Below are 15,283 nucleotides of genomic sequence, written 5' to 3' on the forward strand. Positions count from 1 at the left end.
GGTCTGCCAATATGCACCTTACATACCCCACACACGCTTAGGCTATGGACTATTGCAGTTGCGGCGACAGTCTCGATTTTGGTCCCAATGTAACACCTTTTACGATGGGCCGATCAGATCCCGGGATACGTTGTTGAATCGCCGTGCGTTGCTCGACTTGATGAATCATTGAAGTGTATGTCCAGTCCAAAGTTAGCGGACCGGAGGATATCCTGGAAAGGTGAAACTTGCTTTCGAAAGTTGGCCGTTGAACGTTCAGGCAATGACGAGGCTTTGTCATGTTCAACACGAAGTTCGAAGGTACATGTTGGCTACTAATACATTCGAATTCCTTTATTTTTAAATTTAGCGCCGTTTGTTTTGTTGATCACGGTTGGTTTTGTATACCTACCTACGTATACGAATATCTAGCTGTTTCCTCCGGATGTTTGGAAGCAGATGGAGCCCTTTGCACTGACCAAACAGGTGGGTGGCACCTTCCTCCCACCCGCATCATTATTTGTTACCAGACTGGAGAGCACCTTCCCACAAACCTCGCTCACTGGGTTCAAGTTTACCGTACACTCAACATACCACAAAACAGCCCGGGGGGATGACCCCACAGGCAGTACCCGCCACATCTGTTCGCTGAAACCTCACCTGTATAATAAAGCGACAGGCGCGGGCGACTATTCAGGTAATTACGACTTACTATACCACGCCTGCCCCAAAAAGGCTGGGCTTGCCACAATGATATGCGACGTTACATGGTTAAATTAACGTGTTTTCTTGGGAGAAACCCCTACCGATAGCTCGTCGCTTTATCATGGACGAGGATCAAGAAACAGCTACAGAAAACCCCGTGGGGGAGAGGCAGTCTGGAGATGATCCGATTTCGCCGTGCCGCGACGAAGCACGCGATAGCTCCGAGGAAGGCGAGGTCCTGGTCAAGCGAACGCCAAGGCCTCGCAGCCGCCACAGCCGCAACCTTATTGCCTCGAGCGAGGGCGACAACGACGATTCCGAGCAGGACGTGGCTCCGATCAAGCGGACGCCAAGGCCTCGCAACCGTCGTCGCTATGAGCATACTGCCTCGGATGAGGACGGCAGCGATGACGTCGGTATCCATTCGTCATCCACTAAGCGGCGGCGTCTTATCCACAAAGGCGCGCCCGGAGCCGAGGAGACTCTAGAGCACGGCGTTGAGGGGACGCCGGGCCCAAGTTGCGAGGTCCGTGGCTCCCAAGGACGCCGGTCACGGCGGAATAAGCATCTCGAACTGCTCCGACGCCGCAGGCAAGGCGAGGGAGACAGCAAGGCCGACGAGACGTCCTCCTCGTCTGGCGAAGATCGCGTGGGTCTATACGATACTGATCCCGAGAACCCAGCTTTGGATGAGTTCGATGACGAGGAAAGCGACGACCAACTTCGCACTGGAAGGAGTGAGGAGAATAAGGACGACGACTCGAGGATCGACAAAGCCAAAAATACGGATATGGACGACTTCATCGACGACAGCGTGGGCATGAACGACGCCTCGGCTTCGCTAGAGAACGTGGGCTTCGAAATACCCTTAGAATTTACAGCACAGGCTCGCAAGCCAATGTCGGCTTATTTTCAGGATGCAATCGAATGGCTTATCCAGTTCCACATCAGCCCATCCTTCAAAAAGAACCGGCCGACCTACCTCATGGCCTGGCGCAAGCTCGGCGATGAAGTTCTGGCTCTTGCGGTGTCTAGGTTCTCGTCGTCGGTCTGGACAGCCGAGTTCTACAGAACCCTCCGCGCGCGCCCCTATATTGACGAACACACGCCCGAGAGATATCCCACCCTCGCCGAAGATCTGGACGACTGCCAGGCATGCAACCGCACGAACCACCCAGCAACCAGTCACATCCGGTTCACTGGAGCCCCCTACGATCCAGACTCTCTGGAAGAGCTCTCGAATGACTCCTCGAGCGACGGCGACGGCGACAGCGACGAGGACGACGGCGACAGGGACCAGCACGGTCACATCATCGCGGCAGAAGGCCGGGAGTGGTTGGTTGGCAGTGTTTGCGCAAGCAATGCCCAGACGGCCCATGATCTCTATCACTGGAAGCACTCTCTCAAAGACTGCGTTAGGGATTTGCTTGCTCAGAGGGGGTTTCTTAGGCAGGAGAAGCTGGCGGAGAGGGAGCACCTCTCAGTTGAGGAGTGCAGAGAGATTTGTGTGGGTATCAATAATGATTGGGTCAGCACTGGCGTCGTGGAGCGGCTCTATCAGGAGTTCACAAATATGCTGGAAGAGGCTCTGATCAAGCGCACAACAAGGTCGAGGAGGGCCGGCAGGTGATAAGGTGGCAGGTATCGGTTGTGTACAAATAAGTGTATCTAAGCGCACAATGCGTAGCCACTTGGAGCGATGGTTATTTAAGAGGGAAGCGGCTCGGATCAAATAGCATGAGAAGCCTTCGTCCTCTACCTCAATTCCAAATCCCAAGATCCTTGGCTGCCTATCCATGGCACGGTGATGTTGGGTTGAGTGGGACCATGGGGCCACCCGGTGTGGTTGGCTAGTGGGGTTGTGGGCCTCAAACAGGTAGGCGGTTACAGCGAGGTCCCGCCAAAAAGGGGAGGTATCCTCAACTTGGAATGCCAAAGCGACCACTGAGGCCGGCTGGGTACCTGGTACCACGCGCGGAAACTGGCGCTCTGCTAGCAAGTGTCGCAGTGCCATTGGCCGTCGCCCCCCAATCGCCCCCGGCTGCAATGGATGGAGGAACGACAAAGCTCGACTGGGACACCACCTCTTCACCAAACCTCCAAAAAAATCCCACCACTGGCCAACCTTGGCAGCCTCCCTAGCCGCCCGCCTACGGCACAATCCCTCTGCCTCCGCAACCTCGCCCGAGCGGCCCCCAGTCGGCCACCCAGCAGCGTTGGAGCAGCCCACGATCTCCCTAGGAAACCGCGAGCAGATTCGTGTGTTGACCCGCTCCCGCGCTCCTCAAACGAGGGCAGTTAGTCCTCGAGCCAGCCTTCTCGCAAGTTCAAGCACGCCGGGCAGCCGACCAGCTCCTAACGTGGCACACGACGGCCAAGCTCATCCCGGCCCAGACCCAAGTCGAAGCCGCACTCGGCGGTCCTGATCCGGCTCGACGGGGCGTGGCGAGCCAGAAGCGGCAGGGCTCCAGCTCGGTGGTGGCAGTTGGAGGTTGAGGAATAGGCACTGGCTGCCGCTGCTGCCCTTGTGTCCCATCGCCGTTCGGCCCCCGGCGCGGGCTAGGAGCCGGCCATGAGCTTCGAACGCGGGACCGCGTATGCCGAGTCGGACGCGGATGATGAATACGAAAGAGACATACACGACAGTTCGCCCATCGACGCCACCGACGCCGAGGGGTCGCCTACTGAGTCCAACCCTCCATCAAACGAACACACACCGACCACGTATGGCTATCGTAGCAGCGCTGATCGACTGCCGGAGACCATCATCTCAGAATGGACTGCCGATGAGTGCGCCGACTTCATCGCCACCATCGGCCTGGAGCAGTACTCAGCCCGGTTTGTTGGTATGTTTGAATAGGATGGCAGCCGACGTCACTCCCCTTCCTCTTCCTGCTTTTTTTTATTATTCCTCCCGTAGTTGCTTTCTTGGCCGTTTTTCGGGTCGTTATGTGGTCGGCTCTAACAGCGGGAGTTTGCGACGTGTAGAAAACGAGATAGTGGGCGAAGCGCTGGTCGCGTTGCAGCATGATGACCTCAAGTCCATGGGCATCAACAGCGTCGGCCATCGTCTCACCATACTCAAAAGCGTTTACGACGTTAAGAAGGCCCAGGATGTGCCGACAGAGAGCGACCACTACGTGCCATTGTGTGAGTCCTCCCCTTAGGGGCACCCAAGCCTGCCAACCCACTACCCAAGCAGACACAAGGGGCCGACTAGGTGAGGGTGACTGACGGCTTCGCGCGACACACTGTGCATGCTCATACAGCCGCGGAAAACGAATCGCAGTACGCTACCGCCAAAGAGGATATCAAGCATATTGTGGAGCAGTTGAGGCTGCGCGACGAGCGGATGAACCATTTTGAACAGGACCTGCGCCGACTGGCCGAGGACTTTCGAAGGTTGCGGGAGGACATGCTCCCAGCGCTGCGGCTAGCCAAGGATGCACAGCAGCCGTTGCCTCATCTCAGCGGCGCCAGCCAGCCCTACAGCTACGATGCTACGATTTCGCCACCGGCGCCAACGCCTTTGTCGGCTAGCCAGTCTAGCGGCGGGCTCAAGCGGCAGTGGTCCACCAAGAAGATCATGCTCGGCACGACGCCAAAGGCCACGTCGCCGACGCACCTGCAGACGGCCCACGACAGGTCCATCGTGGAGCAGACATTGAGTCCGGCGAGCGCGGCCGAGAGGGCTGTCATGTCATCGAGCCATCTTTCCATCAACGGAATCGGGCAGCAGGCCCCGTCCCCGTCGTATCCGTCGCCCAACATTCCGTCTCCAACGTCGCCGCCAACGACGCTCGGCGGAACCACGTTGGCATCGAGGTCGTATCGCTCCGACCAGCCGACCCCGTCCAGTCGGTCGACGTTCAACGAGAACGACTACGGGTACGGCGGGCGCGAAAAGCCGGTGGCGCCCCGGAGGATGCAGACGCCGGCCCCCGACACACCAAGCTCGGCCAGCAACTCGGTCGAAATATTCAAATCCTTCAGGGTCAGCATGGACGACCCGTGCTACAAGGTCCTGCCGGCGGCGCTTAAGAAGTATCAGATCAACGCGCCGGCTGACCAGTACGCGCTGTACATTGTGTACGGGGACCAGGAGCGGTGCCTCGGTCTGGACGAGAAGCCTCTTATTCTCTTCAAGCAGCTGGACAAGGAGGGTAAGAAGCCCATGTTCATGCTCAGGAAGACAAACACATCGCAGGCAGACCTGGCAGGCGAGGTTCCGGGGAGCGCAGGCTTGGGGGGTTCGGCACGTGGGGCCGCTACCGGGTATGATCCGCCGGGCGGGATCATATGAGGGAGAGGAGAGTTATGGCCTCTGGGTATCCAGCTGACCTGCTTGGCGGGCCAGAGCCCTTGTCATTGGGATGTGTCTCTTTGGTGGCGGTGGGATCTCCGCCTATCCATTCAGTTAGGCCAAGGGCATGGAAGCCAACGTTGCGCCTCGGAGATTTGTGTGTCTTTATTTTTATTTCCACCATCTGTCTGCTTTTATGCTGAGTTTTCGGTCTTGTCTCTTCGCTAGTTATCCTTCCTCACCTGCTTTCTCTTGTTGTCAATTGCTTGATTAATGTTTTATTTTGCATCCCGCTGCCCGTTCGCCTGTCTTCTGCCTATTTCGTCGTTCGCTCTTACTTGGGGTATCTTGCCTGCCCGATCTCGTTCCGTCTATATCAGGCACCTCCACTCATGATCACGGACATGTGTGTTCATGCCTATGCCGTTGCACACATTGCACTCGCTCACCACCACGCCCAACTCTCCTTCATTCCCTCCCGCCTCCATCTCCTGGTCTCTGCGTCTTTATCTCCATCGCTTCACTCCACGTCTCCTGGATACAACCTTGTTACGACACGTATGTGCAGATGCCTGCCGGTCCGTCTTGCCATTGTAGGTATAGTGGCACGCAAATCGCTGAGAATCAGCTGGACGTGTGCGCGGGCGCAACCATGTATGCATGCGCTGCTCCAGGTGCGCACGCAGCCTGTGTTTTATACAATGTCTTGCATCGTTGTAGTTTGTTGACTTGTATTTTCTCACATGGATTACTGGGCCTCCCGCGGCGAGTGGGGAAAGAAAAGGGTGGGATAAAAAGAAAATGGGCTAAAAATAAGATACCGAAGGAAAAGAAGGAAATAGTATGGGAAAAAAGGATGCCAAAGGTTGCTTTTTTTCTTTCGACACGATTTTGCTGGTCCGAGGTGGCCAACGACAACACACCTAAACGCCGAGCACGTATGGGCACACGCGTTTCCAGATCGAGGTTTTGTGGATGTCTTATTTTCCCCACCAAGCATTTGCGTGATATCGAAGAAGGGGTTTGGGACATCGTAATGCGGTGATTATATTGAGTAAACTCTCTGATTATACGTTGTGATGAGGGCGACTACGCTGAAACAAGGTACCTGAGTTGGCATTGATGTCAGGTTATTCGTGCGTCCAGCGACTCACTGCACTCCTACCTTGGCACCTTGGGTACCTCAACTTTCTCTTCCTAGTTGGGGTTTATTGCACAGGCATAGATATAGGTTTAGGCATCTATTTAGGGAACAAAGGTCCTGGCGCACCTCGCAGCTGATGTATTCCCTTGCCGCTGCCTGATCAGATCGCACAGGCTCACAGGCGGGCTCACTCAGCAAGGAAGCGGCGAGACCCCGCGGCAGCTTGAGGTCTAGTCTGAATCCAGAACGGCACCCTGGAAGTGGAAGCCACTAGACGACGTCAGCTCTTTGGGTCACCCCCAGCCGTGGCTTGGCATGCACGGGGCAGTGAGCCCGCCTGCAGCGCCCCGCTGGTGACGCGCGCCAGCTGCGAGCCAACTCTCAGCTGCGAGGCAACAGCAACCGACATGCATCAACCGCAGCTGCGCTCTTGCTTTTGAACTCGACCTGGCCCACACTCTCCAGCCGCGGTGTTTGGTATCCCATTGTCGGAACCCGGGATACTTGCTGCTCTACCACTCGCCCCTGCCCGCCCCCTACCCGCCCCAACCTAGCCGAGCCGACGTCTCTCCACAGCTCCACAGACCAGAACCCCCTCGCCATGGCCATCGACGACAACCTGCCCTCGTTCCAGTTCAAGGCAAGCTCCGACGACCCGGACTCGTCGGTGCTCTACTTCAGCCAGAATGGCTCCGAGCCAACACCCGAGTATGTCTTGAAGCGCGCAGACCCGGCCTCGCAGCCCTCGTGTCGCGGCAACTACGCCGTCGGCCTCGTCGACCCCTTCGGCCAGGGCGTCGTCTACGGCGAGGTCATGGTCTCACCAGAGTGGCAGCAGCCCACCCTCTCGGCTGCCGAGATCCGGGCTCAGAACGCCGTCGCTGCCCCGCCCGTGCCCATCGTGCCCGACACCTTCTCCGTCCAGCTGTACGACCCGGACCAGACCGTGTCCTTCAAGATGGCGCCGGGGAGCTGGGGCAAGTCGGACGCTTGGGAGTTCGAGATGCCAACCAGGAGTTTCCGCCTGCCCAGCGCCAGTCAGCTGGACCGCCAGCAGGACCCCACGCCAGTGCGCGACCTTGCGCCCAAGGTCATGTTCAAGTGGAAGAGGGACAGCCGTCTCTCTAAGGACATGACGTGTTACCTAGTCGGGCGCAGCCTCGGCCGCCACAAAAGCAAGGAGCCCGACATCACCGTCGCCCTCTTCAAGCAGGGCCGTGATTCGCTCGTCACCATTTATGAACCCAACCTACAACGTGTCGAGGTCGAGGATCGCAAGGGCCTGGACATAGTCCTGCTCTTGGGTGCCGAGGTCATCCGGGACCTGTACCTATCCCCACGCCCCGACGTCTTCAATATGATGGGCTCTGACCCCACGAGGCTGCGCAAGAACTCGCGGCCAACCCCGTCGCCCCACCACAACGCACCAGCCTCCCAGTCCACCACTGCCATGTCGGGTGCTCTCGGCGCGCCACCGGCCGCCAGGGTCGACGCCGAGACGCGGCAGCTGCAGGAAATGGTGGAGCGCGAGGAGCGCGAGCGCAAGGCCGAGGCGGAGCGCGCACAGAAAGAGCGCGAAAGGCAGGACGTCGAGGAGCAGAAACGCATCAAGGAGATGCTCGAGCAAGAGGAGGCGAGGGAGCGCCAGCACCGCGACGCCGAGATCGCCATGGAGACCGAGCGGCTGCGCCAGATGTACGGCACAGAGGGCCAAGACCTGCCCTCGACGCGGCCAGGTCTGCCGCCCCGCGCCCAGGAGCCTGCCCGGCCATTTAGTGCCGGTCCAGGTGGCCAGCCCACCGCCAACGCCCCCAGTAACTCTTCTTCGTGGTGGAGGGGCGGGTCGAGCGCCGCCAACGCAGGTGCCCCTGGCCCCTCACAGCAACCTCAGAAGCAGCCAGCACGCCCAACCGGCCCCTATTCCTCGGGTGGTCACGGCCGCAATCCGTCGGCTAGCATCAGCGGATTTTTCAGCAGGGACCGGGATGAAAATGGGAAAAAGGTGCGCAAGAAGCGCAGCGTGCAGTTCTAGCCATTTATTGTTTCTTGGTTGTGCTTCTTTTACATATGTTTCCCAGCGTGTCCCTCATTACCATATAGCTCATATGTGCACATGAATGTTTGCTTGGCGCGTTTGCTCCATTTCTCTCCGTTGTTTCTTCCTATTTCTTTGTTAGTTTTGCTGCGTGTATCTAGCGGCGACAATGAATGGATCAAGCGTGACGTATCCATTGATTTAACGCATGGGTGAATATCACGAAATGATCTCTTCTCATCGTATGCAACGAGGTGGGAGGATTGGCATTGCAACAGATGGTGTATGGAAACAGAGGTGTATTCTATATGCATGGTATCGTGGTGATTCTTATGTACGAGGAGATGATGGATGTTAGACATCGAAAACAGGCAGACAAAGAAAACTGGAAGAGAAAACAGTGGGGAAAAAAACGAACAGGTAAAAACCCAAAAAGGAGCCGTGAGGAACAAGAAAAGGTATACAGCGGCGGAAACCCAAACGCCGCCTCAAAGCCAAACCAACCACCGCCCGTTCAAAGAAACAAACGTGACGAGACGCCCAAAATTATATGCCAGGCGGCGCATGCGAGCGACAACACAGTTCGGGCACCTAATATCCTCGTACCCCCATTTGCACGGACACGCCTGACGTGAGGCTCGATAGCAGAGGCTACCAGGGTGCTCATAGTATCTTATAGCTCTCAAATAACCTCTTCAGGAAGTCGCTGTCGAAATCTTCATTGTCTGGTATCATCTCGACGATGCCGGTCAGGTTGGCAAACAAATCGCCCTGGTTACGGTAAGCCAGTATCGCAGGCACCGCGGCGTTGTCAAATTCGATGTCCTCGTAGTGAATCCTCACAAAGTGGACGGTGGGGTTGGCGGCAATCAGGGGCCGCAACGCCGCCTCGACGACTGCTGAGACTTGGCACTGTAGCTCATTGCGTCAGTCGAGGGCGCGCGAGACCGCTGCTCGGTGAAAGAAAGGAAAAAAGAGAACCAAAGCAGAGGTAGGAAAAGGGGAACGGTAGGGATGGACACCATACCTCGGAGTCATAAACAAATACGACGACCACGGACTCGCGTCCCACCTTCTCAATGGCGTCGAGATAGCCGAGGGCGTCGACCTCGTCGAACCTGCCAAAGACGCGCAGGCTGGGCGAGGTGCGGCGGCTGCGGACGACGCCGGCGCGGGCCTCGTCCTCGAGCTCGCGGCGCCTCGACTCGCGCCACTGCTGCAGGAAGGACTCCTCGTCCGAGTCGGCGTCGGAGCCGGGGCGTTCGTCGCCGCTGCTGGACTCGCTCCTCGGGGCGGCGGAGCGGCCATTGGTGGTGCCGGGGCCGAAGACGCTCCGGCGGGCCTGCCGCACGCGGTCGATCCACTTTGTCTGGCGGGCCATCTCATAGCTGCGGGCGTCGGCGATGACGCCCTTGACGCCCGTAGAGCGGCCGCTGTCGAACGAGGCGGGCGGCAGCTTGATGGCGGCAGCAGCGCCGCCACCGCCGCCCGAGCTTCCGAGAGCGGGCATGCGCATGACTGCGTCGACCTGGGCGGCGCGGTACCGCTCCTCCTCGTCTAGGTCTGCGTCCTGGTCGTGTCCGTCGCCGGACTTTCCGCGGTCCTCCGGGTGTAGTCCGTCTTGGTCTGTCGGGCCGTTGTTCTTGGCTATGAATCGGTCGAACTCTTCCTGTGCGGCGGACATGTCGGGGAAAAAAAAGAGAAAGTGGAAAAGCGGACAGGACGAAGGAAAGGAGGAGGGGGAGAGGGGGAAGAAAAGGAAGAGAAAAGATTGGGAAAGGGGGAGGAAGCGGCTCGCAAGGGTGGGCAGCCGGGGCAAGGCAGACGGGAGGGACGCTGGCAGCCAGATCTTGGTGAACACGAAACGGATCGGGCGAGGGAATGTCTGTGTGCGTGGCTATTCTGGTGTGCGTGCGTGCTGCTTTGGGCTGGAGGAGAGGGAGAGAGAGAGCCAGTGGTGCGTGCTGGCCAATCCACCCCGCAATCTGCATGGGTGGACCCGGCCTCACAGGAACGTGGCTCGTGGCAGGGACGGTGCGACGGTACGTACCCTTCGTCAAAAACAGACAATGAGCCTGACGGGATCGGCACGTTTGCCTGCGCCTCTCTGGCTGCGGCATCGCCGTCTCGTCGCAGCTTTGCTCCGTCGGGCCTGCCGTCCCCGCTGCAAGGGGGATCGCCCATCCCAATCGACACCCAATGCTGGCAATTGCGGGGCCCGAAGAGCTTTCCAGAAGGCGGCAGGGCGAAACGCCTGAGCCGCGTCCGTTTCAGATTCCAAGGCTGCGTGTGTGGCCTGGCGGGCAAGCAGCGAATGGCATGTGCACCATCACAGTAGCTTTTCCTGCGCCCACCTGCCCGCCACTCTGCCGCAGGGTTTACCCTCCCGTCCATTCCACGCCGGCATCCATTTGCCAATTTGCGACCTGCAGCTGGTCCCCCGCCGCTGCAACCCATCAATTAGCCAGCCCATCCGACGCTGACAAGCCTCCAGCGTCGCTACCACACTCCACGCCGTCCACGACCAAGCTGCGAAGCGTGACGCTCCATCTTAGCCCCCTACCGTATGACCCTGCCGTGCCTTCCGCTTTATTGCCCAAAGCATGCTGAAACAGTCCGCCACAATGAAATAGCCGACAGTGCAAGTTGAGTCAATATCGAACTTGCCAGGTTTGACACACATGGACGGTGGAAGCACTGTAAGCACTTGACGTTCCTCTACCAGGCCATCAACTAGAAACTTGATAATAGCAGCGCACAAGCTATGCCCCTGTGTAAACGTCAGCGCTGCCCGGTCACGCGCCTCCCATTACGATCAGTCAGTAATCATCACCGTCGATACTGTCACATCATCAACGTCCATAGTCTTCCCGTCTTGTGTGAACTATACAGTAACCGCCCAGCCTGTTGAATTATTCACGCCCCACGACGCCGGCAGTGGCAAACGGTGGTCCTATCAAAACTCAGGGAGTGCACTTTCCCCACGAATACACAACCAGAAATGCGAGAGAAGGAATCTGGACGAGAAAAACAAATAAAAGGGAAAAGGGCGAGGCAGAATCAAACAGAGAACGAAAAACATCACGTATAATAAAAAAAGTCAACATGGAACAAGACAACGCATAGATATAAACATAAATCAACCCAAATTTTCAACAAAATTGAACCGGCATATACGACGACAACTGCCACAAACCAGGACCTGGGCACAGGCAAGAGAAACGCAATAAGCTAGGCTGGAAACAAAGAAAGGAAAAAGAAGATAGCAAAAGCAAGACAGCGTGACTGAAAACACAGGTAGAGATAATAGTAATAGTAGTGGTAATAGTGAGAAGAGCGGGAATAAACAATCAACAGTCGCCAAAGGGTATGTGGCCTGTTGCGATCTTCGCTGACGCAGACAAAACATGGTCAGTCTCACCCTTGCCGAGCCGAAATCTGCCTCCCATGCTCACAGCATGGCCCACGCCTGGCAGTGTTCTTCGAGCGTTCAGCTCGAGCCTCGAGCCTCGCCGGGCCGTGAGGACATTATGTGCAATATACATGACCAGTGCCGAGAGGGGAGGGTCAACCCAGTCTCCCACTTTCTTCGAGCCCGTTGCCCGACCTGCCTCTCGTTTCAGCCCTAGGTTGGAGGGTTAAAAGGTGAGTGGAAAGGTGGGTTGTCAGAGAGGAGCACGATGAAGAGAAACAGGGCCACATGCATCGTTCAACTTGGTCCATGTGGAAGCCAAGCCAACCCAAGACACGTGGTCCTGCACCAGAAATCGCACCCGTCCGAGGTGCCGAATGCCAAACTTGTTGGCATCGAGTCGCCCGTGTATCATGTCTCCTCCGGAGGCCTCCCACCACCACTTGCCAAATGGGGTGTCGGCGGGAAACGACCAAGTATAAAACAACCAAGGAGCCACCCGGTGATAGCAGGCCGCCCCATCCAGTGGTCTGGCGACCGGGAAGTGTCCCAGAAAGCTGCCGAAAAAGAGTGGCGAAGACAGAAACCAAGAGGCAAGAGGATGACGTGAAAAAAAGCAAAGAGTAGTAAGTCCAGTAGGGCGGGTCGTTGGTGGTCGGACTGCTTCAGCCGGCCGGTAACAGTCCAAACGTCGCTGAATTTCGAATGCCGGATTAGGGGTATTGGGTGGTATGGATGAACGGGTATACGAGCATTGGGCGAGTCACTCATCATATTCGACGGGTCAAGTCGCGACGTCGATTGTCGTGGACAAGTTTCCAGGGTAAGGTCGACATGGCTCCTCTCAGTATGCCCATATTTTGAGCTGCGGGAGGCGTCATCTAACGTGTCAGCAAGCTATCCAGATAGCGAGGGCACGGGAGGAGTGTGGGTTATCGTACCAGAGAGTCCCATGATCCGGTGCAAAGACTTATGCCATCGTTGCTCACGCCCAGGCAACTGACGCGGTTTTCGTGCCCAACGAGAGACCCAACCTTCTCACCACGTGTGACATCCCAGACCTGTAAAGAGGGGGGAAAAAAAAGGACATGCGTTAGCCTGGCTCAAAAGATGGCTTCGCCATTCGTATACGGTCCCGTCCCTACCTTGCATTCAAAGTCATCGTAGCCTGCAAAAAGCAAGCGTCCCGAGACAGACGTGGCCACCGACGTGATACCACAAAGGATCGATTCGGACTATGGAGGAGACGGGCATGAGCGCCACAGATAGTTAGTACTGCGTCGAGGATACTGAAATCCATAAAGCTCCCAAGTGTGTCTGGCCAGATTTCCTGGAGACGTCACACGAGGTTAAAGAGTAGGGAGCGGGATCAGGAGATCCGCTTCCAGTTTCACGACCCAGCGAGATCACATTCTCCAGAGACAGACTCGTAGGGACTGATGTAGACTTACGCCGTAGACGTTAAGTTCCCGGTCAGCGCGAATGTCAAACAGACGACAGGTGGCATCGTCTGATCCGGTGACAAATGAGTGGCCATCGGGGAAGAACTGGATGGCGTTAATATCGGATTCGTGGCCGGCAAAGGTCTGCACGGCCTTGCCGGCGCGTATGTCCCAGAGCTTAGCGAAGGAGTCGCAGGCGCCAGATATGAATGTATTCTGGTTTGTTGGGTTCAGGCTGATGCTCATGACATCCCCCAGGTGATCGGCAAACTCGATGACCTTTGTGCCCGTCTCAATGTCCCACTTCATACATGTCATGTCACCCGACGAGGTGAGGATGCTGCGGTCGTTTATGAAGCGGCAGCACGACAGGTAGCCGGCATGGCCAGACAGCTCGCGGGCGACACGCGTGGGGCCGTCGCGGTTCTGGTTGAGGTTGTAGATGGAGCAGATGTTGTCGAGACCTCCGCAGGCAACGTAGTTGCCGCTCGGCGCATAGGCGCAGGTCATGACCCATGACGATCTCAGGGGAATGGCATGGACTTTGTTGGTGGTGTATGCGTCCCAGATGATGAGCTTGCCGTCCTGTGAGGCCGAGACGAGATGCCTGCGATCCGTCGACCAGTGCATGGCGTAAATCTTGGCCAGGTGGCCCTTGAGCGTCCGCTTCGTCTTCATCAGCTGGTTCTTCGGGACCGGCTCGTGGGCCTGCTGGGCCACAGCACGGACTAGACCGGGCAATTGCAAGTCAGCAGAAGCAGTCACGGCGGTGGAAAGGGCGCAATTGGCCTGGCGAGGGTTCCCGGGCTGGACTGACGTGTCGTGTCGGCAAGCTCATCCTTTTTCCGCTTGATCCTGTCCTTGAGCGTCTCGGCCTCGCGACGCGCCTGTTGGATGCGCGCCTGCATTGCCTCGGGCGAGACTTCGTTCGGCCGCTGCGAATCCATCGTTGCCGACTGCGTTGCCGACTGGAGTGCGTGAGGAGCGTTCGACGGATGCTTTGAGGTCGGTGGCGATGGGTGCTGGTTGTCCGACGCGGTTTGTTGGATTGGACGGGGCGGAAATGAGAGGAGCAAGAGGGAAAAAAGAGACCATCTGAGGTTGCGAGAAAGTACGGGGTTTAGGCCCAGACCAGGTACGTGCCTATTTCGGCATGGTGGGTACTCCTGGCACGGTCATTTGCAGGCTGGAGCTGGGACCCATCCAGCACAAATTATATGGATATGCGGCGAGCACCCAACTCGAACCTGCATGTCCGTCCGTCCATCTGTTGCGAATGCAACTGCCAGTCCAGTCCCCCGAGACCCCAGATACGAAAGTCACAGACGGATCCGCCCGCGACTCGAACCAATGAAACCACACGGTCGATTTCTCCGTGCCTTTTGTTGAATTTGACCATGAAGCACCCGCCACAGCACTAGCAGCCACCCGAATGCTAAAATTGCTATATTTGCATTTTATGTTGCGATGCTAGCGACGTTGTGACACGATCACAACCGAGTCTTATCCCGGCTTTCGGTTCGTGCCAGAGTGAGTTTGGATCCAGGTCAGTGTTTGGGTGGGTGGAGTCGCTCTCCTGAATCTGCGTTCACCTGGGACCAAGTCTTGACCCAGCAGCATCCCAAAGCTGCCGATTTGCTTCCGACTTGGAGAACCTGCCTTTGCGCCCCCTGCAGCCTCCACCCGGCACTCCAACATAAGACGCGAGCCCATTATATGTATACGGTCGGGAACTTGGTAATGTGTGTAGGTTGGTAGGCGTAGACAGGTGCCTCAGTAAATGCTTTGATTGCTCCATCCCCCATCATTTACCCCCACTTTAGTTTTGGGTTGGTTGGGCAAGTCACCCCAGCCTACCCCAATCGCGTCTGTTCACGTCCATCGTAAATGATACCTCGGACGGGAGGCCACTCAGCCATCAAACGTCGCAGGCGGCTCACGCCGGGTTTCCCAAGAGGCATTCGTGCGGTTGCTTTCCATGCAGTGCCTATTGTTAGGCAGAAGACAAGAGAAGGCTTTTTATCTAGTCGTCCCACCAAAGAGTCCATTCTCCAATGCCTCGGGATGTTGGTCAACTCTCCGAGGCGAGTGCGGGGCAGATCACTTTAGTGGCTTCGCTCCAAATTCGTCCCTCGTAAGCCACTACTCAACCCACCAAAGCCCATGTTTGCCTGCCTGTACCTATTACCTTCCGCTGCTACCTAGGACGTGCTAGATTCCCCCACCACGAGACCCGTAACTACGAGATTCCCTGCGCCAAGTC

General features: G+C 57.2%; 5 protein-coding genes across 5 annotated transcripts; 3 read left to right on the forward strand and 2 right to left on the reverse strand.

Annotated features, from left to right (window-relative positions):
- Positions 1–491: 491 nt before the first annotated feature.
- GGTG_01010 (hypothetical protein) lies at positions 492–2,475 on the forward strand. The gene is made up of 2 exons (XM_009218766.1): positions 492–676; positions 792–2,475. Exon 2 carries the CDS (start codon positions 806–808, stop codon positions 2,312–2,314), a length of 1,509 nt encoding a protein of 502 aa, XP_009217030.1. The 5' UTR covers positions 492–676; positions 792–805; the 3' UTR covers positions 2,315–2,475.
- A 140-nt stretch (positions 2,476–2,615) lies between these two features.
- On the forward strand, positions 2,616–6,156 carry GGTG_01011 (protein kinase regulator Ste50). Its single transcript, XM_009218767.1, has 3 exons — positions 2,616–3,530; positions 3,673–3,834; positions 3,954–6,156. Exons 1-3 carry the CDS (start codon positions 3,257–3,259, stop codon positions 4,985–4,987), a joined length of 1,470 nt encoding a protein of 489 aa, XP_009217031.1. The 5' UTR covers positions 2,616–3,256; the 3' UTR covers positions 4,988–6,156.
- A 350-nt stretch (positions 6,157–6,506) lies between these two features.
- GGTG_01012 (hypothetical protein) lies at positions 6,507–8,674 on the forward strand. The gene has a single exon (XM_009218768.1). It carries the CDS (start codon positions 6,733–6,735, stop codon positions 8,161–8,163), a length of 1,431 nt encoding a protein of 476 aa, XP_009217032.1. The 5' UTR covers positions 6,507–6,732; the 3' UTR covers positions 8,164–8,674.
- GGTG_01013 (hypothetical protein) lies at positions 8,412–10,502 on the reverse strand. Its single transcript, XM_009218769.1, has 2 exons — positions 9,194–10,502; positions 8,412–9,078 (listed from the first exon to the last, which is right to left on the reverse strand). Exons 1-2 carry the CDS (start codon positions 9,848–9,850, stop codon positions 8,830–8,832), a joined length of 906 nt encoding a protein of 301 aa, XP_009217033.1. The 5' UTR covers positions 9,851–10,502; the 3' UTR covers positions 8,412–8,829.
- Positions 10,503–11,050: 548 nt separating this feature from the next.
- Positions 11,051–14,139, reverse strand: GGTG_01014 (guanine nucleotide-binding protein subunit beta). Its single transcript, XM_009218770.1, has 5 exons — positions 13,838–14,139; positions 13,030–13,748; positions 12,724–12,813; positions 12,520–12,639; positions 11,051–12,443 (listed from the first exon to the last, which is right to left on the reverse strand). Exons 1-5 carry the CDS (start codon positions 13,965–13,967, stop codon positions 12,423–12,425), a joined length of 1,080 nt encoding a protein of 359 aa, XP_009217034.1. The 5' UTR covers positions 13,968–14,139; the 3' UTR covers positions 11,051–12,422.
- Between the last annotated feature and the right edge of the window lie 1,144 nt (positions 14,140–15,283).

Source organism: Gaeumannomyces tritici, assembly GCF_000145635.1.
Source record: "Gaeumannomyces tritici R3-111a-1 unplaced genomic scaffold supercont2.1, whole genome shotgun sequence".
Classification (NCBI taxonomy): Eukaryota; Fungi; Ascomycota; class Sordariomycetes; order Magnaporthales; family Magnaporthaceae; genus Gaeumannomyces; species Gaeumannomyces tritici.

What these genes read in the sequence shown, in the direction of transcription:
- GGTG_01014 (XM_009218770.1), bottom strand. Translation starts at nt 13,967, where the DNA reads ATGGATTCGCAGCGGCCGAACGAAGTCTCGCCCGAGGCAATGCAGGCG. An exon ending in GGGAACTTAACGTCTACGGC is followed by an intron (nt 12,814 to 13,029) that starts GTAAGTCTACAT and finishes TCTCCTCCATAG; the next exon opens with TCCGAATCGATCCTTTGTGG. An exon ending in CCGGATCATGGGACTCTCTG is followed by an intron (nt 12,444 to 12,519) that starts GTACGATAACCC and finishes CGCCTCCCGCAG; the next exon opens with CTCAAAATATGGGCATACTG.
- GGTG_01012 (XM_009218768.1), top strand. Translation starts at nt 6,733, where the DNA reads ATGGCCATCGACGACAACCTGCCCTCGTTCCAGTTCAAGGCAAGCTCC.
- GGTG_01011 (XM_009218767.1), top strand. Translation starts at nt 3,257, where the DNA reads ATGAGCTTCGAACGCGGGACCGCGTATGCCGAGTCGGACGCGGATGAT. An exon ending in GTACTCAGCCCGGTTTGTTG is followed by an intron (nt 3,531 to 3,672) that starts GTATGTTTGAAT and finishes TGCGACGTGTAG; the next exon opens with AAAACGAGATAGTGGGCGAA. An exon ending in CGACCACTACGTGCCATTGT is followed by an intron (nt 3,835 to 3,953) that starts GTGAGTCCTCCC and finishes ATGCTCATACAG; the next exon opens with CCGCGGAAAACGAATCGCAG.
- GGTG_01013 (XM_009218769.1), bottom strand. Translation starts at nt 9,850, where the DNA reads ATGTCCGCCGCACAGGAAGAGTTCGACCGATTCATAGCCAAGAACAAC. An exon ending in TATTTGTTTATGACTCCGAG is followed by an intron (nt 9,079 to 9,193) that starts GTATGGTGTCCA and finishes AATGAGCTACAG; the next exon opens with TGCCAAGTCTCAGCAGTCGT.
- GGTG_01010 (XM_009218766.1), top strand. Translation starts at nt 806, where the DNA reads ATGGACGAGGATCAAGAAACAGCTACAGAAAACCCCGTGGGGGAGAGG.